Raw genomic sequence first — 26,840 nt, 5'->3', positions numbered from 1 at the left:
AACCAGCCCAAGCACTGGGCAACAAGCAGGAAGGAGAGGCGCAGCACCGCCGGCGGTGGGCAGGGCTGTGTGGGGGCTCCCAGGACTTTCCCAGCTTTGGTTGCTTCTCTCTGCAATCTCAGAATTAAGTGTCCTGAAAATGAAACTGGAGGCCTCGGGAATCCTGCTCTGCCCCACGGTGAGCTGGTTTGACCTCTGCGTTTCATTCAGCTCACAAAAGAAAGAGAAAATATTATCTGAGATGTAGTTCCTTTTTTTTTTTTTTACAACTTTAAATACAGTACTGAGTATAAATTAATCTTACATTTAAAAAAAAGCCAAAAAAATTAAAATAAAATAAAACCTCGCCGTCTTTACAAACCAAATGAAACAGATTTTGGAACAGGAAAACAAAGTGTCTTAAGACTTGAGGGGTTGGGGATGGAGGGAGGGAAAAACGCGCCGCCTCGACAGTGGTTTAAGTGCTCTGGGCTTGCAGGAGGTGAGGGCTGGGCCTCTCCAAAACTTATAACAGCGCCCAGGTTGCGGCTTTGCCTCCTTCCCCCGGCTCTCTCTGGGGCTTTGCCCTGCAATAGGGGTGCACGTGTGCGTGAGGGGAGAAGTGGCTGAAGGCAGGAGAGGCTGCCATGCTAGCTCTGGGCAGGCATTTTCCTCGTGTGTAACTCTGCAGTGCACAGCGCGGCACAATCTGAGACCAGGACTCTGAGGTAAGGCTGGAGATACCCATCATATGTAACATTTCTGTTGATGGTGACTGAGTATTAAGTGTGCAGAAATAGCCCTGGCCTGCAGAGTCCTCCTCCCTCCTCTGGAGCAGGCAGTGGCCCAGGAGGGACTCTCCAATTGTTCTGTGAGTCCTCCTCACTCTGAAGAGCTCATTTCAGTCTCAGATGGCTGCTGCCAACTGCAAAGACCATCCTCATTTCTTTCTTTATATCTACACAGAGCTGCCCACATCTTGGACCAGCTTCCAAGCTAGGTGGGCTGGGAATACCTAACAGGCAAAAATCCAGAAGGAATTTGAGAGGGAAAATGTGAGGAAATGATGGGAGATGTGGGGACATTGACAGGGAGAGAGCAGTGGAGGCATGGTGCGCAGGACACCCATGAAGGGGTTAAAAACCTCAGAGGAATGACATGATTCTGCTTTCAGGACCACAGATCAGGCAAGGACAGCTCACTGAGATTAAGTCATGCTTCTAAGTTTGGCTGTTGTTGGTCTTGTGGTGCCACTTTGCCTCCTGCAAGGAAGCTCTGCTGGGTGGTTGGTGCAGAGTCAGAGAGAGGGGCAACAAGACAGAGAGAGATCGAATGGTGTCCCTGCCTGTCCAATCGGACCTCGCAGGCACACTGCAGTAGCAGTGTGCTTTGCTGCCAGCCCAGTGAAGCTGATGCCTGCACATGCCTCTGAGCTTCCTGCCGCTGGGGAATGAAATCCATTTAAGAACAGATATATATATTTATATATGTATGTATAAATACACATACACACACACACACGCACGCACATGTATATATATATATATATACACACACATATACACGCGCACACATACAGAGCGAATTCTAAAAAAAAATTGAGTCCAAGCCTGGAAAGTTGAATTCTCCACCAGCATGTGCAAAGATGGCTCCCCTTGGCAGGGGCCTGGGGTGTGGAGACAATTCGGCTGCCGTCTGCTCCTTCCCCACAATCCAAACACCTTCCAGTCAGCACCAGGAGCAGGAGGGGAAAGGGAGCGGGGGAATGCATTTGGCTTCTTCGGTTTGTGGGGGTTTTTTCTGTTTGTTTTTTGTTCTGTTCCCCGAGATGTTGTATATCTTAGTGGTTTTGGTTTTTCTTTTTTAAAATAAAATATACACACGCACGTCAAAAATATATATCTGTCCAGGTAGGGCAAGAAAAGTCCTTAGTGCATTTTCCATCATCGGCCACTGCTCGCAATCTGAGATATGCCTGTTTTCAAAATTTAGGTCCAGTGCAAGTGTTGATCTCAGCCAGGTCCCCCAGCCTTACCAGAAACACAAGGGAAAGGGAGAATATTTCCCTTCTGCCTTCCGTCCATTTCTTTTTCTCCTCCCCTTGGAAGAAATTGGACCCACTTTCCTTTTCACATTTTCCATCCTGTCCTCTAGAGTAGAGAAGGCATTGTTCTGTCCTCATTGCATGTTGTGGCTGTCAGGGTTCGGGGTTCATGGTTTTATTGGTACTTTGTTCTTTTCTCATACATATATATATATATATATGTTATTTGTCCTTTTTTGTGTGTGTAAAACTTTAAAATTATGCTAATAAATGAAAGGAGAGAGAGGCTTTGGTGGGAGAAGGTCCACTGATGGAAAGGGAAGCACCAATTGCCGTCTGAATCAGACGTCGAGGCAGATGGACAAAGAGGAAAAGTTATCACTCCAAGGACCCCATGGGGGCAATACAGCAAATATATTAAATAAACCTGGAAGTGAAACAAAACCAGACATGGCATTAGAATACAAAACCCTCTTCCCCTGCAACTCCCCTCCTTTCCCTTTTTCTCCTCTGGAAATATTTGTGTTGAAGTGCGAGATTAGAAGCCCAGGAGGGCTTTTGACCTTCTCTATTTTTTTCTCTGGACAGCTTAAGCCAGAGCTGAGATTTGCATGGGTTTGCATCACTTCTACCTACCCTGGGAACTCTGGGCTAGGCAGGAGAATCCTGGGATAATCACAGCCCTTGTAGTGCTATGCATGGGAATACCAATCCCAAGACACCACCTGGTACCCCTGATCACTAGCTCCTGAAACACCACATGTGGAAGCCTGTCACCCCTCTGCCGAGGTGAGGGGAAATGAATGTGAAGTGGGTGATCCAGGTGCATTCAAGGGGCTGCAGCAGAGCTGGAACCGCTGAGTCACAGGCTGGGGCTCTCCCTGTTAGGTTGTGCTGCCTCCCTCTAAATTCAGATCCTGCGCTCCCCAGCCTGTGCCCTGTGACCTGGCTACTCTTTCTCTCTTTTCTGCACCTTTCCCTCTCTCATGGGGAACAAGGGCTTATTTTCCTTTCCCTGGTTCCAGTAAAATTCTTCTGATGACAAGGGAATTACTCCTGTTTACACAAGTCAGAGAGAGAAGAATCAGACCCTGGACTGACAAAGTCCAGATCTCTTGCCAGAGATTCCAGTTCTCCTTTCCCTGGTATGACCTTTCTTATGCACACAGGCTTCCTGATAGGAGAGAGATGAACCACAAGTGTTGCTGCTTTTCAGTCTTTCTGCCAACTCAGCTAATGAAATTAAAGGAAAAGGGATCCCCAGAGCAACATTAATTCTCTGCTTTCAACAGAGAATCAATAGAGAAAGGAGAACAGGAGTTGCTCCACAGAAGAGATGAATTGCATGGACCCCAAGGGGATTTAGGTGTAGAGAGAAGTCAGGCATGTTCTCTGCCTATAAGTGAGGCAGAGAAAGTGCAGAGCTCAACAGCAAGTATGGCTGCAGCATGATTCTTCCACCTTCGTGAAGAGCCAAAAAGCCATAGATAGGATGCACACGTTGGGTCCCATCCTAGTCCTTCCTCCTCCTTCAACCCAGCTTTTACCATATCCAGGCCCTGCAGTAACCCCACACTGAATGAGCAGCCAGTGCTAAGGGAAGGGTCCAAGATGCCTGCGCAGAACCATGTCCCAGGAGGACATCTCTCCCGACTGCAAAAGCAGCTTGCTGTTACCTGCTTTGTGCTCTCTCTCCCCTGCCAGCACTTCTATGCTATGAGGATTTCTTTCAGCACTTTCTTATCGTTGACATGCTTGTACTTCTTATGTTTCCTCTTCTGCACTGGCGGCCGGCGTACTCGCTGCCTCTGTGAGACAGCGGCTGTGGTGAATGACGGTGACAAGCCTGCCAAAACAGAGGGGAGAGTGTCTGTACAGCGAGGGGTAGCTGGCTCACGTTGAAATACCTTTCTCCACACACTATCAACAAAGGGCTACGCAACAGGAGGGCCACAAGGCCTCCTTCTGTTCTTCTGTCCCTTGTCCTCTGTTTTCCAGAGTCTCTGCTCTCTCCCTTTTCCCACGATGCCCTTTCCCTCACCTCTCACCTTTCCTTCCTTCACCTCCCTTGGTTTCAGCCCCTCGCTGCAGGCAGACATCCTGGGAAAGGTCTCTCGGCTGGTATAAACCAGCCAAGGCCCATGGGATTCACTGGAACTAAGAAAATTGAAACCAGCGGAGGGCTCTTTCCTCTCTCCCCAGCCTCTCTTCTCACACCTCCCTCCACTGTCCCAATGCCAAGATCCTTACGTCTCTGTTCACGTGGCCCTGGCCGGCTGTTCCTGGGGGGCTGACGGGACACTGCTTCACACCGACACTGCACATGGTCCTCCAAAGGCACAATGACTTTTTTGAATTTTGGCTTCCTCTGGACAAATTCGATCTTGTTCACCTATTTGGAAGAGAGAGGCAAGCAAAAGATTAATACAGCTGCAGCTCCCACTCTGTAAAAATAATCAGTATCAGTATGCTTCAGTACTGGCTTTCTTCCTAAAGGGTCAGAAGGCAGTTTATAGAGCATGGGTCAAGTTCAGGGATGGTGTGTATGGAAGCTAATTCTGCACACACCAGCAGAGCAGACCTAGACCAGGCAGTCTGGATGTGACTGGTTGTTTCTCCTGTTCCTGACTATTGACGCTTAAGCAGGATGACTGGCTGATCACAGACAGAAACATGGGACATGCAGAACACACTAGCCTGTTTCTGATAGATGTGATGGTGGAGATCTGGGGGAAACCAGAATTAATTCCCACGGGATCCTACAGGAAGGGCAAAAGGAGAAAAATTCAGGGCCAATGCAAGCAAACACAGCTTCACCAGCTCTGCTGAGGCCTGTCTGAATTTGTCTCAAGCTCTTTAATAACTCACAGGGCTGAAGCCCTCAGCTCTGTGTTTCACGGGAAAGGCAGTGCTCTGGAAATTCCCTCAGACTCTCCACCAGTGCTGACTCAGAGGGAAGACTCACTGCTCCACATCCCACCACAGGGCACAAGCTTTCTAGGGGGTCCTCCCACTCCAAAAGTGGCCGGGCCTGACCCCACTCAGCTTATCTAATGAGACTGCGGTCCCTGAAGAGCTCCACAAGCTATAAATACTTGCTCTGCTGCACGTCTGGGATTGAATTCCTCTAAACCCACTGCCCCCAGCAGCATCCCTCAGCCAGAGCTGAAGCAGTCAGGCTGTTTATCTTTCCTTGAAAGCCCACTCCACACGCTTCAGACCACACGCTGCTCACTAGACAAACACTTCCAGCCAAACAATAGAGAGACCTCTGTCCTCAAAGAAACCATTTCCAGGTCACTTTTTTAGGCTGGCTTTTGACCTCTCACTTGTTTTTTCCACAAAAACAACTCCTGTTCCCCCCCATTTTTCCCTCATTCAGCTTGGCTTTTCTGAGAAAGGAATTTCCTGATGAAGAGGGCTGTGTGAATACAACCTCCCAGCCAACCTCTGCCGTCTGCCTGGGGGAGTCTCTTATGGCTCATGCAGAGGATTAGTATGAGATGAATATTATTTTTAAACAAGCTGTCTGGGAGGAAGCTGTGAGGAGATCACTGGTAGCTGTGAGGAGCGCAGGATCAAAGCAAGAGGTCAGCCATGAGGTGTCTGCTTGCTGCTGTAGTGGGTAAGGAGGTAACTGTGGGGCTGAGAAAGAGGAGAAGTTGCTCCAGTGTATGTCTTCGGAAGAAGCTGCAGCAGCAGCAGCAGCGGGATGGAGACCGACACTGCAAGCCCTCCTCTTTCTGCATCAAAAACAGTTCCCACAGTGAAAGTGTCCTGTTTCTTCTGGTCTAACACAGCAGACAAGGCTGCCTCAAGCCACAGAAATAGCCGAGGTGTGGAGCTGCAGCTGGGGACTGTGCCCTGTAGCTCTGCTATGGTGACAGTCCCCAGCTGCTGGACAGCACCAGCCCTCCCAGCAGCTGGCACGAACACCAGCCTGTGCCAGAGGCTGCAGTGTTGTGTGGCTAATGCAGAAGATGTGGCTGCAGGGGGGGTGCAAGGGGACAGACAGCTGTGTGAGGCTTGCACCTGAGACCTGCTCTAGTTTTGGTTTGGGGGGGCAAGGATGGAGGTGGGCTGTGGGAGGCAGGAGGAGCAGGAGGTATGTCCCTTACCTGGACATGCCGGACACGAATCTGCGTGGGGCGACACTGCACATTGCGGTTGTTGCAACACCCAGAGCAGCGCTGCACCTCCACGCAGGGTGGCCAAACCACAAAGTTGGCGTTGGTGCTGTCCACCATGTTGCGGGAGATTTCAAAGACCACTGCCCGTGTCTTGCACTCAGCGAGGACAGCTGGCTCTGCTGCTGCCAGAGCATCTACGGAGGGCCAAGAGAAGAAGGGGAGATGAAACAGGGTTTGTAGCTATTACCAACCCACTGCAGCCACCTTTACTGGAAGAGAATGACCCCACACGGCTCTCACACACATACACACACACACGTTCTTTCTCCTTCTCCCACCCCTCCAGCTCCCTTCCTGGACAGAGCCGTGGCCTGTGGAGGAGGCCCCAGTAAAATGATGCTCCTCACTGCAGCAGCAGTCCTAGGCAGAGGACACTTCTTTAGAGTAAATCAGCACCAGCGGGATTTAAAGCAGAGCAGCTCGCAGAGCTCCACACTCTCTCTCCTTCCCTTCTGGGGTGTAACTCCCAGATTCTACGTGAGGCTCAGATCCTCCTTCTCATCCCTCTACACACCCATGTGCATTACAACCTCTTCCCACTCCACCCACACACATATACATCAGACATGTATCTGCACCCACCCACAGCCGTTCATGTAAGCGCCCCAACAATCATAAGGCGCAACACCCCTCACTCACCTAGGCTTCGTCGCTTTCGAGACAGGGCTACAGGGTTTTGACCGGACTGAGTTGCATTCAGGTTCAGGCTCAAGCTATCCTCCTCTGCAAAGGGAATGATATGACCTAATAGCACCAGATAGAGGCAGGAGAAGACAGCAGGCACTTGCGCTCTGCTCATCAGGCAAAGTGCAGAGACACGGGATAAGCCACAGCCCCAGTATGTCGTGCTAGGTGTAAATCCACCAACAAAGCTACAGCTGTGCTGGGGCACAGACGACTCTAGGTATACTCTTGGCTTGGACTAGGCAGCTCAAAGCAACAAGTCTATCATGGAAGAGAGAGGGAGAGGAAAACTCCAGCTCAAGGATGGCAAGGCCTACAGCAGGGCTTTCTTGTGTCAGAGGGGAGTAGCAGAGGGATTCACATCAGCCAGCTGAGACCAGGATACAGCAAGGAGGAGCAGAGACCAGATGGGACCAGCAGAAATTTTGGTATATAACACTGAGGTGCCTTGCTGGGATGGCTTGGGACTGGGAGCGTCGCAGAGTGAGAGGGCAGGTGAAGGGGATGATGGGTGGGAGGTGGGGTGCTTGCTTTCTCTCTCCCAACTCACTGCAGCCACCCTACGTTAAAAGTCAGTTTTGTGACAGAAGAACAGAAAATAAAATTACTTTTCCCCTCTACTACTCTAAGGTAAGCTGCAGGATCGGGAGGTAGTTCAGTCAGCGATGGGAGAGGAAGACTGATAGCATTCAGGCTAGCCCTGAGCAGTTCCCTCCCACCCCACTGCTTTTTCCCATAGGAAGTGCTGAATAGAGAAATGCCCATAATCCCCATGGAGCACTCCAACACGCAGCCCCTCCTGAGCTCCGGACAATGGCTGCGCTCAGAGATAGCTCCCACCCAGCCACAGCTCTTTCCTTCTCTGACCTGCTTTAGCAGCTGAAGGAAGCTGAATGGACGTCAGCATCAAGGGAGCAATTTTCTTAAAGGGAATTTTGGGCCAGGGGAAGATCTCTGTTTATCAGATGTGCGGTGGAGCAGACTTCCCATACCTACCATGTCCCATTCCTCTTCCTCAGCCCTGCCCTAGTGCAGCCCTCTTAAAAGGGGGAGCAGAGACTTTGCTCTCTGCTCAGCTCTGAAGCAATTGCTGAAGGATTTGGGATGGGTGCACAGAGGCTGTATTGACAAGGCAGGAATCATGACCCCGAGCAGTCAACATCTATGCGTGAGGTGGACAGCCAGCTAGCCAGCCTTTAAAGTGTCTGGAGAGGCATAATCAATTCTAGGACACCATTCATCTTGCCCTGAGGCAAGATCACGCTCTAGAAGGGCATGTAGTTCTCTAGGGGCTACGGAGGGTGTCTGGATGACGGGTTTAGATAGGCATGTCTGCTTTGCAGCCAACCACAGTTAAGGGAGATTACTCCCCACTCTACACACCTCTGTTGCTGGGTCAGGAGAGCAGTATCTCAGTGCACCTGCATTCTGGAGCTGCCTAATCCTGGCTCCCTGTGCAGTCAGTGGAGGGCAGCAGCTGTGACACATACAGGGTGCATGGACAGCACAGGGAATAGCTCCAGCTGTTTTGAGATTATTTTGCTAATATACTTATTTGCTAATACACAAATTCCACACAGAGCAAGGAAATGGTGATGCACCTCAGTCACTACCTGGGAGCAGATGAGAGCCACAGGGTGCAACAAAGAGACAGCTTCACAGCACCATTTTCTGTTTCCCTGATCAGGGAAAGCCCTGAAGTGAAACCAGCAACTCAGATCTCTGCAGCTTTCTCCCATACCCCCTGGGTTTTCAGGCCAACAAAAGAAGAGCATTTTGTTTCTTGATTGTGAGGGCAGTTAGTAACTGCAATAGAGATGTATCTGTTCCTTAGACACTGGGACATGACAGACTGCACACATCTCAGCCGCTCCTTCCCCACCCCTCCATCCTGTGCTGCCTGGCTTTTTATCAAACGAGGGTGGGGGCTTGCCTTTTGTGCAGAGGTTGAGTTGATGGGGGGGGGGGGGGGGGAAGTAGCAACAACTGTTGACTTGAAACAAATCTCCCATTGAAATCCTGGTCCCTCCCTCCTCCAGGTTGTCCTTCTACACCCCGGGTCAGCACTGAAGACATTGGGGCGGAGGGACCAGCCTGGGACAATCCAGCACAGCTAATTTTGGAAGTTGCCCCATTGTGTGGCTGGTGGATGAGGAGGAGGGAACTGGTGAGGGCAGGGAGTGGCCGTGGCAGTGATGGTGAGCCTCGTTGCCTCTTTCTAAGGCAAACAATAGCTGAACGCAGCTGGTGCCCTCCCCCTCACTTTCCCCCCCCCCTGCCCCTCCAGGGCCGTTTTGAAAGGCAGCGGGAATGCTTTTGAGACTGCGCCAGTGGTTGGACTGGCATAGGAAACAAAAGCAGGAAATTCTGTTCCCCCGTAGATAGTGTCTCGGCAAGGATTACAAAGCTCCAAACAGACAAAACACGAGAGAGAAGGCGAGCTGGGGGGGCCGGGGGATGACGGGCGGGAGCAGGGTTAGAATAGAAAGGAATTTGCTCTGAAGAGACCGTTTATAAATAAATTCCTGGGCCAGCCCAGCCGCCGTGGCGCGTGCTCCAATTCCCACACGTGCCAACCCCTCCATGCTTCGCCGCTCCTGCCGCGCGCTGTGCTCTGCCCTGGCCAATTGACCCCGAGGCACTGCAGACCCCAGAGCTCTTATCTACGGGCAGGAGGTGAAGCACCACTACACTGACTTAGCCCCTGAGTCCTATCTCACCCACAGACACGTGCTCTGCTGCTCTCATTCCGAGTGTCTGGGAGCCCGTGGCCTGAGAACTCACTCAGCCCATTTCTCCTCTATCACCCTATTTCCACCTCCCATTTCTCCACCTCCTAAGCTGATCCTTGGCCAATTCAGGCCCTGCTGCCTGTGTATCTTCCAGGGTGAAAAGTGTTGACCTCAGTTCCTTTCACTCACCTTGCCCATCTATCATTTCCAGAAGCCAGTGTCCCTCAATAGACCAGGCAGTTAAGAGGAGATCTAAAAAGGTATCTAGTTGCCTAACTCCCACAGGTTTCAGGGGGCCTAGGTCTGTAAATAGCCAGCTCTTGAATGGTTCCTATATAGTGAGGTCTGTTGATAATGTGCCTGCTGGAAAACAGAATATCCATCCCCTCCCACCCCACAAAGAGTTAATAAAAAATAGACGAGTGTTTGGTGAAGAGGGGATTTACCTACGGAGTCTATCCGCAGGGCACGCTGGAGGTCGCTGATGGATCGCACTGAGCTGCCACCCAAAATCTCATAAATGTCTTCAGGTATGGGGTCCCCCTGCCAGATGACAAAAAGAATAGGAAAAAGAAGCATTAGAGAGGTGATCTGCAAATACTGACTGTGTCACAGAGAAGGAGTGGGGCAAATCGAAGGAGCATGGAGGAGGCACAACAGAACCAGCGAAACGCAAAGACATGCCCTCCTGAAGGCACAAGACTGAAACCTAGGCAAAAGTGAGAGCCCCCCTCTTGCTACCTCTCTCAAAGTGCTCAGGAGACTGAAAAAGCCATAAAATGCCCGGGCTGTGCAGCAGAGCCCCAAATACTGTGCAAGCAGCCAGCAAGGCTTCCTTCTCCGGTGCTGTATGACTTCTCCAGGTGGCCTCTCGTTCCTGCTGCCTGCAGTAAAGGCATTTTAACAGACTTCCCTTACACTATCAGATAAAACCTTCCCAATATTTCCCTCCGTTATGAAACTCCCTCACAGGCTTTGTCAGATAATGTGTGTATGTGCGTGTGCGTGCGCGTGTGTTTTCAAACCACAGCGGCCCAATAATATACAGCATTTGCATACTCTTAAAAAAAAAAACAGGTGGGGGTGGAGAGGAAGATCAACCTTCGCAGCTGAGGCTGCTCCAGCATGAGGCTGCTCCAGCATGGGCCCGCAATGAAACCACAAAAGCTGCAGGGAGGACTTGAAAGGCTGTTTGAGGCGGTGGGCTGAGAAGCTGATTGGGATGAAGAAACATGGGAGTTTGGATGTCATTGCATGCCAGTGCCAAAAAAACTTGCGTAAGCAGGTTTACAGATATCAGACGATGGACCAAATGCAGGGTTTGTGCAGGCAGGTGCAATGCCATCAATCTCTTGGGAATTTTACTCCAGCACCAGGCTTGAATGGGCCCCAGTGACAGCACTTAACAAGACTACAAAGGAGCGGTGTGGGAAAGCAAGCACTGATTAAAATGTACTTCCGAAAGACTAGAAAAAGAGACGGGGGAAAGTACTGTCCAAAGTGTTTGCTTAGCTCCTAGCTCTCTTCTTTCAGGGCTACTCATGCAGAAAAGCTGCTCTTTCAGCCGGGTGCTGGATGCTGTCTGAGCCACAGCCCTACACATGCCCCTGTAACTGAGAGGAGAGCTTGGCTTGTGTGCTTGTGAGACACAGGGATTTTCATGTGGGTTTTTATGGGTAGTTGGTGGCGTGTGTGTGGTCCTTCTAGAGCATAGCTTTTCATTCCCTCCCTGCCTGCATTCAGTGCAGAACATTTCCCTTCCACTTGGAGTCAAGGAAAACCACCAGGCAGGTGGTTAAACGTTGGCTTTTAAACCTTGAGGGCTTTAACCCAAACCAGCAGCCACTTTTGCATGGCTGCTTGAGCCTGGCACCCTCCTGCATGTGCTTGTCCCTTGGCCACCAGCCCTTTGCCTCTAGTAACAGTGTAATAGGAGTGCTCCCTCCTCAGCCCTGCTAGCCCACTCTCTAATACTATAACTTAAACTAGGATGCAGTGTCTTGAGCTGCAGCCCAAGTCACGGGGCAGAAACCCCCTGGGATAGCTGCAGAGCAGACAACACTAGCATCTTAAACCGCTGCAGCGAGATCCACCAGAGCTCCAGTCAGATCAAGCCTTTCTGCCCTGCTCCGTCCCTGTCACTGTCACATCTCACCACAGATCTGGCTGTCTGCCTACAGCAAAAAGCAGATTTTACATCCCCAGGCGTTACTTCCTCAGTCTCCGAGGAGAGGGAAGCAGCATCAGTGACGAATGCACAGTGAGAGAGAGACTTGTATAATTCAGGGATCACTGAATAGCTGTGAAAAAGATGCCTTCTGACAACTCCTGCTGCATGAGGAAGAGTGGGACCAACAGCCCAGTGCTGGAAAGGCTCTGCAGCGTTTCCCTGCCTTGCACCACACACATTTACTAGAAAAGGGATCATTTGCAATTCCCAGTACTTGTAGCCAGAGCTCAGCGCCGGGTAGTGAATTTGCAGGCTTTTTAATGTTTGCACCTGTTTGCCAAATGCATTTGTGTACAAATGCTGCTGTGCATGGGTGCCCCTGGTCCTTCCTGACACTTAATACGAGTAGGAAATTGAACTTTATTTTAAACTCTGGCACTCACTGGGGGAGAGTGTGGGCAGGTGTTACGAGACTCAAGACTCGGTGACTTTGGAGGCGAGCTGGGAGGTGTCACCTTGCTAACGGAGCAGGGGGAACAGATACGAATCAGGGAGGCCCTCAGGAGCTGTACTGCTGGAGACCGCCTGCAGGAATAAGCTCCTCTCCCTGCTCACAGCAGCAGTTTTAGGTGCCAAATTTTTCTTGTTGCAGATACTACCAGCATGGCTACAGTGTATCACCAGCCCACATGGCTCATAATCCCGGCCTCCTCCCCCGGGTTTGTGAGGCAGCTCTGCTGCCGGTGACAGCCACAAGCCTGTGAAGCTTGTTAGTTCCCTCTTGTACTGCAGAACCCGGTCCAAGGCTGGCCTTAGAGCAGCTCTGCAGACCTGAGCTGCATGGCTTGTCCTTGCTCCCTTTGGGGTCTGTGACTGGGAACAGCCATGCCCCTGGCCCCCCATCCCAGCCCTACGCCTGGGAGGCTCTGAGACTGGGGCACCACATGCACCTAGGCTTGGGGCACTTCGCCAGACGGGCCACAGGGGAAGCAGAGGTCCGTCAGCCACCTCCACCTGATCCCATGGTGTCAGAAGATGGAGGAGCACTGCAGGAGGTGGGGTCCTCAACAGACCAGACCAAGCAGCTGGTGCTTTTCCTGCTTAGCAGCTCCTCTGGAGTTATTTGTCTAACATAGGTTAACAATCTCCTTTTTTAACTGTGCGGCAGATCAAAGAAGACTTTTGTCTCAATGGACTCCTGGCTGGCTGTCAAGTGCCCCAAGGCCTGGCCTCGTACTCCTGCAAGGCCCTGAATTCCTAGAAAAAAAGTAAGTTTGTTCTTCCCTCCCTCCCTCCCTCCCTCTGCTCCCAGTGCCTGTCTCTCCCCTGAACTGCAGGGGCACTCCCCACTCTGCCAGACCCCTTCGAGGGATGTCCCCTCCCCCTGGCTGCTGGCACTTGCTGGGGAGAGAGCCACCGCACACCTGGGACAAGGCAGCAGAGCACCTGGGCAGGAGCCCTGCCTGCCTGGCAGCTGCAGCTGTGACACCAGGGCCTCTGGGCTTTGCCTCCCTCCTCCCAGATGTCAGCAGCACCATTTGGCTGCTGCAAACTAATGCACAAGCAGCAATGCCCTGCAAACAGGACATTCCCCTGTCCCCGCTCCCCACACACATGATCTCCCAAAATCAGCCTCCTCCCTATAACCCCACCACCCCTTGCCTCTAGAGCTTTCTGCCAACATATGCTTTTGAGCACCAGTGATGCTGAAAAGTCCCCTTCGGATCAGCCGCTGCTGAGGTGGCTGCTGAGGTGGCGCACGCAATATGCTGGGCTGTGCTCTGATCCTCGCTCCGGCTACTCACAGGCAAGGGGTTTAAGAGTCTTGCCCAAAGGTGTGGCTCTCCTGGTAACACAGCAGATACTGAGGAGGAGGGAGCAAAGATTGTGCAACTGGCAGGGAAGGCATACCCTCGGGGCTCAAAGAAACCAGCCAAGGATACTCCCAAGGTGAGGACTCCTCCAGTCCTCCTTTTTGAGGTGGTGTGTCTACACACAAACGTGTGACTGCGCACAGATAGACGCTAGGGTAGCAGCAGCACCAGTCCAGGGCAGGGAAGCACCCAGCTGTCTGCTCCTCTGCACAGGAGAGGAGGACTTTCCCCAGCACCTCCACACTGCAAGGGATCTTGGCAGCTGGGTCTTGAATGATCAGCCAGGCAAAAAAACCCAAACAAACAGCATTTTTTAATTCCCTCTGAAGCTGACGTGAGGACCCTGAGGGGAGACTCCACTGCATTCCCTGGCAGAGACTAAGACTGGCAGCACCTGCCACCAGCCCACTGAACCTCAGAGCTCTTTCTCCCCTGGCACAGGGCTTCTACCCTTCCAGCACCGCTCCCGGCTACAGGGGGACTCCGACGTCTGCCTGCCAGAGGACCACGCTTGCTTCTCCCCACGGCAGGCCCAACCCTCCTCACACAAGCCCCTTCCACCTGGGATGGTGGCTTACGTTTTCCTGCCTTAAAATAACAAAACTTAACGTTTGATCTAGCCCACGTTCCTAAAATACAGGCAGACCTACCCACCCTTTTTTTCGCATTTCAAGAGGGACTCCACTGCACCACCCTGCTCCTCCGCGCTCCCCCTGAGGGAGGAGCTCCCCACCTCCCCTTCGAGGCTGGAGGCATTTCTACCCCTGGGGCTGGCTGTATGCCGGCAGCACTGGAAACAGTACAGGAACCACCGTCGTTCTCTCCTGGTGCTATGCATCAGCTGACGGTGAGAGGGAGGCAGGGACAGCTCACCTGACTCCTTCCACGAGCTCACCCCAGACGTGTCATCCATCCCGGCTGACCCACTACTTTGTCCTTGTCACAGCCCCATGTTAGGATGACTTGAGAAGAGCCCTGGAGCCTTGCAGCAGAAAGATGCAACGGGGAACTGGCCGAGGTTATAAGCAAGCTCCCAGCCGCACCCCATTCCTCGGGAATTCCAGAAAGCCCTGCCAGTGGGGCTTCACCCCAGCACAACCACACGGAGCTCGGCCCATCTCTGTAAATGTTGCAAGGCAACTATTACAGCCCGCGGGGCAAATGCAAATCACTTTAGTATCCTCGCTTCCCAACTGGCAAATACCTTCCCACTGAGGCTCATACTCCCTACTCCCTCCGGCTGGAAGAGCTCCAGGGCCCTCCAGCTCCAGATGGGTGTGATAGAAGAGGGAGAGGGACTCAGGAGGCTCCATCTCCTGGCTCAGGCCTCCGCTGATCCGGGGAGCTGCTGTTCCCAGTGCGCTTTCTCCAGCAGGACTGGGGAGGAGGTGCAAGCCTGGTTCAGAGGATGGCTATGGTTCAGCAGCCTGGTAGGAGTCATGCTGTAATGCACCCGGTGCAGAGGGTGCAACACACTGCCCTCAAAGTAGATGTGGGTACCGGCTGCAGACAGAAGCATCTATGCAAGCAGAAACCTTGGTCCTCTGGTCATAAAATGACAAATTCCTCCCGAGAAACCTAGCGCCAGAATTCCCAAACTCTAACCCTACTAGGCTGTCATAGTGCTGTGCAGTCTTTCAATGTGATTACAGCACAGAATAACAGCCCCCCTGGGATCAGACACTTCCATCTTCACCCTTCCCCAGTGCCAACCATAGCTGATGTTTCACACTGCATGGGAGAAAGATCTGAGCCACCCACAGAGGAAATACCATCCTCTGCCCAAAACAAACACAACCACTGGGCAGCCCACAGCTCTAACTGCTTCCCTTTGCGGCTTAGGCAAGGGCAAAATGAGCCCATAAGGAGGTGATGTGATGCTTTGCATTCAACCCCTTCCCTGCCACCTCACAAGGGGATCCTCCCACCCACCCACCCTGCCCAAAAATGAGGAAGAGAAAGAAACGATGCAAAGGGAAGAAAGTTTTGGTGGAAGGATATTTCCTGCCCTGACAACCCCCAAGCTGCAGATCCAACCCACGGTTTTGCCACCTTAGGTGGAGATGAAGCGTGAAGCAAGTGCTGTGAGTAAATGTTTAGGGGTCTTCTGATCCCCCCAGTCTGCACATGATCAGATGATGAAACATGGCAGCAGAGGTCAAAGTATTTATTTGGGGTGTTGGGACTCCTTTTCCTCAACCGTGGTTTGGGGTGAGGCTTTGACTTCTACATAGGGAAACTGAGGGTTGGGTGTACGTTCATCAGCCAAATCCACCACCTGCCCCCCACCCTGTGCCTAGCTTCCTGCTGGGCAGTGCATGCAGGAGGACTGCGGGACAAGATGCTCGTGTGACCACGCAAGCACAGCAGCAATACTCATCTCCTGCCTCTTCCCATGGCCCCAGCTAGACACACACCTTACCGAGTCACTGTGCCACCCGGTGTCAGTGTCTCTAACCACGCTGTCCCCTTCCTCGCCCCACTCAAAGCCCCCTTGCCCTGTCTCCACTGGCCCCTTGGCGATGCCCAGTTGGGTCTCACACAGTGCATTATTCTGGTGGTGGCAACTGGGCCTCGGTGCCTGCCTCACGCATGCTGCCGTGATGCCAAAATACCTGGAGGGGGCAAGAGGCTCAGCCAAGCCGCCGGCGGGCGCCGCACCCCGGGGTGACAGCTGCTGGGCGAAGCTGGCGAAGGGGCAGGAAGCTGTGGGCTCCCCAGCAGCACCCCCAGTAACCAGGGAGCGCTTCAGCCTGGCCTCCCCTGCCCCGCCGCCCGGCGCTGGCTCCAGCCTGGGACACAGGCACGGGTGGGTTTACCGCCACGCAAAGCCCCCCCGCAGGGCCCGTCCTGCGGAGAGGCGCCCGCGCCTGAGGGGCGGGAAACCGGCAACGGTCGCTCCCCTCAGGGCCGGGGGCGGCCGGCCCTGCCTGCCGTGCGCCTGCCCGCGGCCGCGCAGCCCTTCCCTCAGAAAGGGGCAGGAAAGCCGCCGCCCGCCCGGGCTCCTTGCCCCCGCCACGCGTCTCCGCTCTCCCCGCGGCCGCCCCCGGGCTTCACCCCGCCGCACCTGCGGGGCTGGAGGCGCCGCCGCCGCCGGTCTCCCCCTCCCGACTCCGGGGCTCGCAGCTCGGCAGCACCGCCCGCTGCCGGCGAGGGAAACTCACCTCCAGGCGGGCCAGAGGCAGGGAGAGGATGAACGCCAAGACCACGCCGAAATTCATCCCGACTTCAGGCCCCGCCGGCTGCGGGCACATGGACGGCGAGCCCCGGAGGAGCGCTTCCCGCAGACAGCCCCGCACGCAGCCCCGCGGCCGCCCGGCCTCAGGCATCGAGGGCGCCGCGCGTTCCCATCTCCCCTCCGAGCCGGCTGCTGGTGGGAGAGTTGCGGGAGCCCTTGGAAGTGGAGCTGGCGGTGGTGGCGGTGAGGGGAGACAGGAGTCTCGGCGACTCGCCTGCCTCTGTGCTATCTCATAAGCCTGGTGGACAAAAAATGCAGTCCCTCGAAATGATACGCATCCAGAGCCTGCGTCCCCCTCGCTGCAAGGGATGCTTCGGTATTGCCTTCTGCTAGGTGGTCCACATGCTATTTTGCCTCTTGATTTTCTTCCTTCTAAAAAATATATATATGTAAAAGGTTTTACATGTAGGTAGCAACTCAATGTTCTTAGAAAAAGATGCACAAAATAATAAAACAACAAAAAAAAACTTTTTCAAAGTTTGGTACGGAATCCAAAAAATAAAATCTTCTTCCTTAAGGTGTTCTTTTCTTAAAATGCTCCTTTTCTTCCTTACGCCCACTTGCTTTCTAGTGAAAAGTTCCTAGCGTACATTGGATTTCTTCCCCTTACATTAGATTCTGGCTTGGGTGCCTTCGCGTTCGAAGTGTTGGCAGTTTGCTTGGACGTGAGGTTTGCTTTGGGTTTAGAGACAGGTGAGAGCAAATGTTTTCGCGCTGGGTTGCGTGTGTGTGTGTGTGCGTGCGCTGAGCCTTGACAAGCCTCAGAGCAGAGCTGCTGCTGCCTCCTGCGCTCTGTTGCAACAAGAAAGAAAGAAAAAAAAAAAAAGCAGGAAAGGTAAAATTGAAGGGGAGGCAAGTGAGCCGATGGGTCTTTATTTTACTCTGCGAGCTGCAAGAGAGACTGAACTGGCACTCAGGGCTGCTCCTTTTATAAAGGAGAGGAGATGGGTGGAGCATAACTTGCCATCCTCCTCTTGGCTGGGTATCAAGGCAAAAAATCTAGTGAGGGAGAAGCAGTTCATTGCTGACAAAATAAAAAGTGTGTTAATTTAAATGATAAATTAATTAAAAATGACTAACGCTGCAATAACCCGTATAATGTGGCTTTAATATCACGTGAGGAATGGGGACAGAAATTCCTTCCTCCTCGGCAAGAGATAAGAGAGGAGTTCCCAGCACCAGCACGGTAGTTTGTTATTTTTGTGGCCCCGGGTTCTTACTGTTGCAGTCTGGAGCCCATTTCTCTAAGCTCCACTCGCCTTCTTCCCTGCCCTGCTACACCACTAGCTCTGGGGAGAGAGACAGCTTTAATATCTTACATCTCTTTGTGTGCAGGGAAAAAAAAAAAAGCCAGAGAAATTTAAACGTTTCTGCAAAACAATCTGGTGTTGCTTGTGGCACCAAGAGGTATTTTGCTGCATGATTATCTGCATGATGTAATAAACATCTGAAGGGAAATAAGCAAGCAGATATTTGGGGGGGGGGGGGGGGGATGGGGAGGGAAAGGCTGCTAACAGGTGAGTTCAAGGAAGAGTCATATCCTATTGGAAAAACACCCATATGCACACCCTCTCATCCACTCCTGGTGTGGAGCTGCACTTGCAAAGCACACTTTAGGCACAACCAAGAGGGGTTTCTGCACCATCTTTGTGCAGGCTCGTATCCACTGATACATTCCTGCACCGTCATGCACCGCAGGCACTCGGCAGGCATTCGCTCTGAATCCCAAGCATCTTCCCTGCTTTTTCTATGCTACGCACACACTTCTATTCGAGCCGCACACATGCACAGCTACGTGCAAATTTTGTCTCATTCACACATCCCTGGGCATCCATGTGTTCTCCTTCACTCTCCCCCTCTCTCTTCCTTTCTCACATACAAACACCCACCGGCACACCAGTGGCCTCATCTCACAGCATCACACGTGCCATGCTCCCTTAGACTGGCTAGGTGCCTGCGAGTCTCATGCAGACAACCCTCTCTAAAACACACGGTCTCACACCAGCACTCATGTATGCACTGTCCGGGTACGAGGAGCAGCTACCAGAACTGAGCAGCAGGCAGCCCACCAACGGCCATTCTGTAGCAGGCATCTGACCACAACTTCTAGCTTGGCTAGCTACGCCCCCAAACCTGACTTTTGTCTCATGGATGTAGACATTGGTCAGGAAGCACAGGGACACAAGGAGGACTGGGGGTCTTCCATAGCTTTCTTAAAACAGCGTAGCTCCTCTGCCTCTCCCATCACAGAGACAGGTAACTCAAACACAAAATGAAAGGTCCTGGGGCAGGGCAGTGTGTCAAGATGCTCTTTGGTCACAAGGGATCACTGCACTTCACCCTCACCCAGAAGAAGAGGGGGCATATTTCCTCACAGGGGGAAAGTTCGTCAAAGCCATGCCAGCTCCAAAGCCCAGGCCATCTGAGGTACATGAGTGCAGACATAAGGAGTGTCCTGGGAGTCCCTCAGATAGAGTCTGAAGTGACTTGGTCCTAATTTTGGAGCTCAAGTGGGAGGAAGTGGAAATGCAATGCATACCTTTGCTTGTTTCCACTGCCAGACACCTTAACAGGACTTTATCTTACATGCTCCAGCCATGTTAACGCTGTCCTACCCCAAATTCCTCAGGATGCTCTTAGAATTCCCCTAATTCTCCATCCTGTCCTACCAGCAGCATACCAGCCATTTCACATGATGACAGTTTGGGTCTGACCCCCCAGCAGGGTGGAGCTGCTATCCTAATGTCTACCTGGGCACTAAAACACCTTCTGAAATGCGTAGGAGGCTCCAAAAAAAGGATTTAAGAGGGCCTGGGTCCATTTCACCTCACTCCAGATGGCACTGGGCGAAGGAATGCCATAGCCCTGGGCTCCCTGGTCGTCAGCAGGGGGAATGCTGAGGATTTCGGATGGGCAAACCAGCTTCTGGAAGTCCTTCTATCTGTGTAGAGGGAGCTGAGGGCAGCTAGGTCCTGAACGTCCATGACCCCATCATGTGTTTAAAGTTTCTTAAGGGGTAAATGGAAGTTCAGGTGCTCTTTGAGGATCTCTACCCTCAAGTAACCTGATGTGGCTCCAACACCTTCAAGCCACCTTGTTCAAGCTGTGTAGGGGGTCCCCAGGCTGTAGTGACTGCCTGGCCAGGACAGAACAGCCTGCTCGTGGGAGGGTTGATCAAACTCCTCAGCAGGGAGAGATATCGTTGCTGGGGAGGAGAAGGACTCAGCAGTAAGCCAGCACGGACTGCTGCAAATTTCTTGCTTGGTAACAAGAGCTGCTGAAGGGCCTGGTTTTGAGGGGGGGCTATGTGTGGTGCTTTTTTTCTAAAAAAAAAAAAAAAAAAAAAAGCCAACATATCCGGCTACATTACATGTGAGCTGGAATAGAAATAGAGTTATTTATTTTCATGTGAATGATGCCGGACAGTTTTTAGAAGCTCAACATCAGAAACAAAAAGCTAATCCCTGTTGAACCTCCAGACAGCAAGGAAGAGGATGTTTGGAATTTGCTAATCATCTACCTATGACCCTGCCTGGAAACAGAGCAAAATGATATTCAAGCTGCTCAGGCTTCAGTTGCTTTTCCTTACTCTTCCTGCTTTTAAGACGGGGACAGATTTTTCTCTAGTGAGGTCTTTAGACTCGTAAAGCCTGGGCCATTTTCGTTGGCGTTGAGTTCAATAGGGGCATGTGCACTTAAAACTGCTGTGCCTTGAGCCAGGTGGGTGCTCCTTTGATTCTTTTGCTTTTGTGAAATTAGCTTTTCATTTATCCCATGAACACCTAAATCTCATGAGGATGACTCTATTTTCCCCTCACCTGGCCTGTGGGGTGGGTGTGAAGGCCTTTAGGGCTATCAGTGTCCCAGATGTCACAGGACAAGAGTTAGAAACCGCCATTGCATATGGTGGAAAGATACTTTGGGGCTACATGAAGCGGTTGAACCATAAAAATGTCGCATTAGAGCATCACAACTTGACAAGGTCCAGTTGCAACTTTGCTAGCTGGCAGTGGCCCCACAGACAAACCACAATAAAAACAGAGATTTCATAAGAACCTATAGCACTTCATCACCACTACAGCTAACCTACAAACAGCTGAACTCATCTCCTCAATTGTTTTCTTATTACTAGGGAGGAGGGCAACACGTGTCTGAGGACAATAAGCAGTTCCTTGCTGCAAGGCAGTTCTCCCTTCATCTCATGTCTGTGGAAAAAATTATCTACTAGCCACCATGCATAGAGGCACGATGTGAGGGGTGATAGTTTCTTTTTATTTTTCTGTTTTTACTTTTTTTTAGAGGGGGGAGAGAATTGTGAAACAACAGGAAGAAAAACAGGGCTTACAATGGAAAGCAAGACTCAATCTGAACAGCTGAGATGTCTCAGCCTCTCCATGATGAGTCCTACTTTGAAAAACAATCAATGGAAAGATATTAGGAGGTGTTGACAGCCAACGTGTAGTCAGCCAGCCCACTCAAGGTATCTAACTTAGGTGTTGCTCCTGCTTCTGTCTCTAAGTTCAGGAAAATGATGAGCAATCCCTACGCCTACTCTGTGGGGCTGCCACAGCCGTCAATGGAGGGGAGCAGCTGTGACACTGAAATGAAGCACCTAGAGTAAATTTTATGGCTAGTTTACACCAGGAGGCCTGTTCTGTGGGCGCATTGGTTTTATGCCATATCACCTGGTTGTATGAGGTTTATCCTGACCCAAGCAGTCAGAACAGAGTCATCGTATGTAGCTTACGCTGCAGTTTACTCCGTTTGTCCCAGAGGCTGCCGCCGTGGAAGCTGCCCTGACTTCCTGAGTTCAGTCTAAAGGAGGAAAAAAAGGAGGAAAAGAGAAGAGAGACAAAAGGAAGGAAACAGACAAGCAGGGAGCCTGGTGTTTATATGTGGTGCTGGAGAAAGGCAGAGCCTCAGGGAGCCCAGGGCTTGCATAATTCACCTTCTTCCCCCTGGCACTGGCAGGGAAAATGCTTTCCAAGGATGAGTAAAGCCCTCACAGAGCAACTGGCTCCAGGGGAAAGGGAAGGTGTCACCTGGCAAGCAGGAACTCGATGGCACCTGCTAGGCTTCCTCCAGGAGCCCACCCCCTCTGCCTGTCTCTCCCTGGAGGAGGGATAAGACTCCCCCAGTGCCTCACCACCTCCTTCATCTCACCCATTCCTGGCAGAAGCCTGGCAAAGAGGAGAGGATAGGTAAGAGGGACAAGTGCACAGACACACGCAGTGGGCAGAGCACAGCCACTGCCAACAGCAGAGGGAGAGGGCTCATGCCAGCCGCAGCTTGCTGCCCTGTGCTTTGGGGTGAAGGAGAAGGCAAAGGCATTTCACACCTCTCTGGATGTGCCACTCAAGTAGCATTCAAAGACAGAACACAAAGCCGGGGGGACTGGTTTCCCAGCGCTTTCCCATGTGCATACACGTTCCTGCACCAGGTGGGGAGGAGGGGATGCAGCCTTCCCTGCTCACGCTACCATATATTTCTCCCCCACCCCAACCCCCAAGTTTAGGGTAGAAGGGAACAATTTCCTTACTCTGGCAACCGTCCATTATGTCTATGGATCTGCTCCCCACCCCATTCCCCCTCTCTTTCCTGTTTTGATGAAAGGAAAAAATGTTCTGCTTTCCTTCTTTATTTTTCCAGACTGGTGAATAGCACTCGAAAGGAATTTCTCTCCCTCCCCCCTTCCCCTCTACCAGTATAATAAATATATATGTGTGTGTGTGTGTGTGAATACGCCACACATCACAGGTCATCTGTTGTTTTTCAAGAGGCATATACTATTTCTATTTCCAAATTGATTAGGTGGGCAATGGTCCCCCTTTCCACTGACACCACCCCAAACACCACTTCCCCTTGCCCTCAGCCTCTGCCACTCACCATCTCCCCATCCTTTGCCCCTGGGTCCGCAGCAAGCGGCGGTGGCAGTGGCAGCAGTGAGAAGGAAGCTTGCTGAGCTGAAGTAAAAATAGCCCCAGCAGTTACTCAGCTTAGAACGTAACATGACTCATGATGTGAAATGAAGATGAGGGTCGAAAACCAAAAGCAAGTGGCTCTCCCTCCCCCTGCACCTGCTATTGCTGTTCATGTTGCAGAGCAAAACTCACTCTAAATACTGCTCACCACGGGTCAGGGCACCAGCCAAGGCGGAAAGCCCTGTGTGCATTACCCGTGAGAGCTGGTCCTCCCTCCCATGCCCATTCGGTTTGCACCGACACCAGTGGCAAGTGGATTTGGTGATGCTGAGCCCAACCCTCAGCTCATTTACCTCCTGTAAGCTGCAGACCCTGAGCAAAACGGGCATCTCATTGACACAGCAGGACGAAACACCCTGTGGCAGCCCTGTGCCGTCACAGCCAGCAGCTGGTTCACAACAGCACAAATGCAGCTGGGCACTGCTGCGGTCTAAGCCTGTGATGGGGGAGACAAGTGGGTCCATGCCCACAGCCCACCCTGCGTCCCACGTCCGTCCTGGGGCAGGGTGACCCCTGCCCACTGTGGAGGACACTCTGCTCCCTGGGATGCGTGGGAGAGCAGCACCCCTGGCATGGCAGGAGGCAGGCTGTTGCTATCTGGTGGCCTGTGTAATAAAGGAGGGAGTTTAAAAATAGACTTTGAGCTGCAATGCCGGAAAGGCAGCGAGATGTATAGAGCGGGTGTGTATTTATCCTACACACCCTGTGTCTGACACCCTGCTGGCATGGGGACCTGCCCCAAAGCAAAGGCACCGCGCACAGGTTATGGGTGCTTGCTGAGGGACCCTCGTGCCAGTCCTTACCACCACCTTGACTGTGGATGTGGTGGGTGCACAGGGTTGAGGGGACCCCAGAGCTCTGCCTCTCAGGTACCAGAGCTGCTCAGAGATGCTTACACACCACCCCATGCCATGGCCACTTGGAGCAGTGGGACATGCACCTCTTGCCCATGCCAGACCAATCCAATCTGCGACTGCTCCGCAGCCGTATACCCAGACAAAGTGGCATCTCTCAGGACAAAGCCTTTCAATAGATCCCCTGCCCTCTGCCCTCTCCCGAACAATAAGAAATCAAGGAATATTGTCCAAGCTGAATAAAACGATCTAAATTTAGAGTGTCTGATGTGTTCTTGGTTTCCTGCCATGACTCCCCTCCTCCTCCCCGGCCTCCCTTTTCATTGCTCGCTAGCCTTGTGCACAGAAAGGTTTCTGATGGGGTGAGATCACCACCAAGACCCTGTCTCCCCAGTGATGAGGCAGTGGGGAATTCCAAGTTTGACTTTAGTCTCTGTTTTCGTAGGGCAGGGAGGAGGAGAGCACGCTGCTTTTTAAGCCTAACCAGCTTAGATGTGCAGAGAGGAGAGGGAAACCTAAGGTCAAGAGAGAGGGAACTCTCTCTCCCACTTCAGTCCTCTCATGTCCTGGCTTTTACATGGCCCAGACCCTCTGTCCATATGTTTCCACCTGCTCGTGGCATCCTTGCCTCCAGCCCTTGGAGCAGTGCTGCCCCTGTGCTGTTCCAGTCCAGAAGCCCTGACTTCTAGGACCCTCACTGTCCTCCCACTTCCCCTGAGCAGGTTTGGCAAGAAGCAAGCAGCTATGAAAGAGCAAATAGAGGCAGAAAAAAGCCCAACCCAACCAAAAAAAAAGCCAAGAGGGGAGGGAGAGGAGGAGTGTTATCCAGCAATGTACTCCTGATGTTTAAAAAAGGGATTCCCCTGGGTTTGTGCCTGATAAGGCTGGGTGTCAGGGGAATCTATTCATTTCTTTTCCTCTTTAAACAAAAAGGCCTTCCCATAACCACAGTGAGGAGGGAGCCAACACCTCTTGACAAACAGACTTGTCTTAAGTGCACATGTGGGAAGCCTTTCTGTCCTGCTCCTGGAGAGGAAAAAAAGCCTAGACTGTGAGTATCGACCACACTGTTCAGCATCAGTGGAAAGGGGAACATGGTCCAGCAGTATTTTCTGCACAAGGATGGACACCAGGAGCTAACTGAAGCTTGCCAGCATGTCTGTGGGGTGTCTGAAGATGAAGAGGTCCTTTCTGATAGTGGGATCCAGGCAGACGGGCTGGGGGACTGCCTTGAAAGCAAGGAAAACTCCTCCTTCCCTCCTTTGGCTTTGAACAGTGTCTCCCAAGAGCCTCCTCCAACCCTTCCCAGCTTGGTGGCTGAGTCGGCGAGCAGGTGGAGCAGGGCTTTGAGGCCAGCCAGGCTCTCCCACGCTTTGCTCTCTTTCCTTGGCTGTGTAATCTGGCAGGGGAGGGGGATTATTAATCTTTTTTTTTTTATTATTATTATTAATTTCCCTTTTGCCAAGAGTTTGGGAGCAGGCTCTTTGGAATGACGCTCACCTGTGCCAAGGACAGCACACCAAGCATGCCAGAGCCATTGGTGGGACAGGAGTGGGGAATGAGCATCACTAGGTGCTCCCAGGGAGGGGGAGAGCCACCACATCCCTGGCTGACATCATGTGAGCAGGTGGAGAAACGAAGCAGGGCTGGACCTGCTGGGGCAGAGAGGAATTGCCCCCCTTCCCTCCCTTTCAGCCAGAGTGAACGGCACTGGGGGATCAAGAAGCAAAAGGGAGAGCCAGGAGCCATTTGTTGGTGGAGAGAGAGCTTAATGCCTGTTCCCAGCTCACAGGGATTGGCAGTGCTGGAGGCTGGGGAATGGAAAAGTTCAGGTCTCCTGTTCCACATGCAGCTGCTGCCAGAACACATCAGGCTAATGGATGCAGCAGGGTGGGAAGGGAAAAACCAGCATCAAGGCCACTGGAGATGAGGCCGCCTACCATAGTCTGACTTGTCACCAGCATGAGTGAGCAGCAAGAACAGGGCTGCTGCACAAAAAACGACAAGCCAGGAGTGACCTCAGCCCAGGTGGTGGCCCTGCTGATCTGGGTACCAGTCCTTCAGTACCTGAGCAGAGACAGAGATGGCACTAGAGATGAAGTGACCTACAAAGTGGGTCTAGAGTCCATTTAGGAAAACCAGTCAGTAAGCCAGGACAGCTGGAGACAGGACCAGGCACGGCTACACCTACAGCACAGCCTGGGTTAAATGGAGCTCCTGGCCATAAGAATGTCTGGGGTGCAAGTCCCAGGTGAGGCTAGCCAGGACAGATAAGGCCCAGTAATGCACTCACGGTCCTGACAACTGTCAAGGTATGTTCTCACACCTTCTGGAGGTCTGGGCTCAATGGATGGCTCCTTGTGAAATGCCTTGGCTGCTTTTGGTTGGGTGACACACAGCCAGGGCAGGGACATGGAGTTGGGTCAGGATGGTGGCACAGAACGAGGGCAGGGTCAGTGCGGGGACAGGGGACTTCAAGCCAGGTTGGGATCATAACTTGGAAGCAGAGCAGGGACATTAATCTGCTTCAGAGACACAGAGATGGAAAAGGTGTCCCACAGACAGGCAGACATGGGGAGGGGTGCCAAGCCCCGACTGCAGAGAGGGCAGGTAGTGGTGGGTGGCATGGAATGCCAGTGGTGAGCTGAGCAGGGACAGAAAAAGGGATGCAGTAGTGCCCTAGGGTCTCTGGGGAAGCAGTGAGGTTCAAGGTCCGTGGCCTTCACTCGAGGAGCAGGTATGGGATCGGGTCCCACACAGCCCAAGGACAAGGCTCCATTATGTGCAGCTCAGGACTAGAGATACCTCAGCTCATGGCCAGCAAGCAGCAGGAACGGGGCTGCCCCACACAGGGGACCAGCTTAGGGCCAAGAACAAACCCAACGCAGCCCCACAGGCAATAAGCACCACCAAGGTAACAATGGGGACAGATTCCAGTCACAGCCCCAGAGAAGGCAAGGTCCGGTCAGGAGTAGCAGGAGACAGGGCTAGAGACAAGGCTACGGCATAGGTCCAAGGTGCATCCTGGAGATAAAGCTACCACCAGCAAAGGTCTGGAGTCCATCTGGGACAACCAGTCAGGAAACCAGGACTG

General features: G+C 52.4%; 1 protein-coding gene across 2 annotated transcripts; it reads right to left on the bottom strand.

Annotated features, from left to right (window-relative positions):
* Positions 1-242: 242 nt before the first annotated feature.
* PDGFB (platelet derived growth factor subunit B) lies at positions 243-22,917 on the bottom strand. 2 transcript variants are annotated; one of them, XM_056341577.1, is made up of 8 exons: positions 22,798-22,917; positions 16,838-17,283; positions 10,076-10,172; positions 6,853-6,936; positions 6,142-6,347; positions 4,274-4,415; positions 3,700-3,869; positions 243-2,450 (listed from the first exon to the last, which is right to left on the bottom strand). In XM_056341577.1, the coding sequence occupies exons 2-7, from the start codon at positions 17,000-17,002 to the stop codon at positions 3,733-3,735; spliced, it is 831 nt and encodes a 276-aa protein (XP_056197552.1). In that variant the 5' UTR covers positions 17,003-17,283; positions 22,798-22,917; the 3' UTR covers positions 243-2,450; positions 3,700-3,732. The 2 variants fall into 2 exon arrangements, with proteins under 2 accessions (XP_056197552.1, XP_056197551.1); XM_056341576.1 differs by having other exon boundaries at positions 16,838-17,703; positions 22,798-22,869.
* Positions 22,918-26,840: the final 3,923 nt, after the last annotated feature.

Source organism: Falco biarmicus, chromosome 5, assembly GCF_023638135.1.
Source record: "Falco biarmicus isolate bFalBia1 chromosome 5, bFalBia1.pri, whole genome shotgun sequence".
In the NCBI taxonomy this organism is placed as follows: Eukaryota; Metazoa; Chordata; class Aves; order Falconiformes; family Falconidae; genus Falco; species Falco biarmicus.
This window is presented reverse-complemented; position numbering and strand designations above follow the sequence as displayed.

Coding starts and splice junctions, on each gene's coding strand:
- PDGFB (XM_056341577.1), bottom strand. CDS start 17,002: ATGCCTGAGGCCGGGCGGCCGCGGGGCTGCGTGCGGGGCTGTCTGCGG. Junction 4,416..6,141: donor TTCGTGTCCGGCATGTCCAG/GTAAGGGACATA, acceptor TCTTCCAAATAG/GTGAACAAGATCGAATTTGT. Junction 3,870..4,273: donor AGGGCCACGTGAACAGAGAC/GTAAGGATCTTG, acceptor CTGTTTTGGCAG/GCTTGTCACCGTCATTCACC.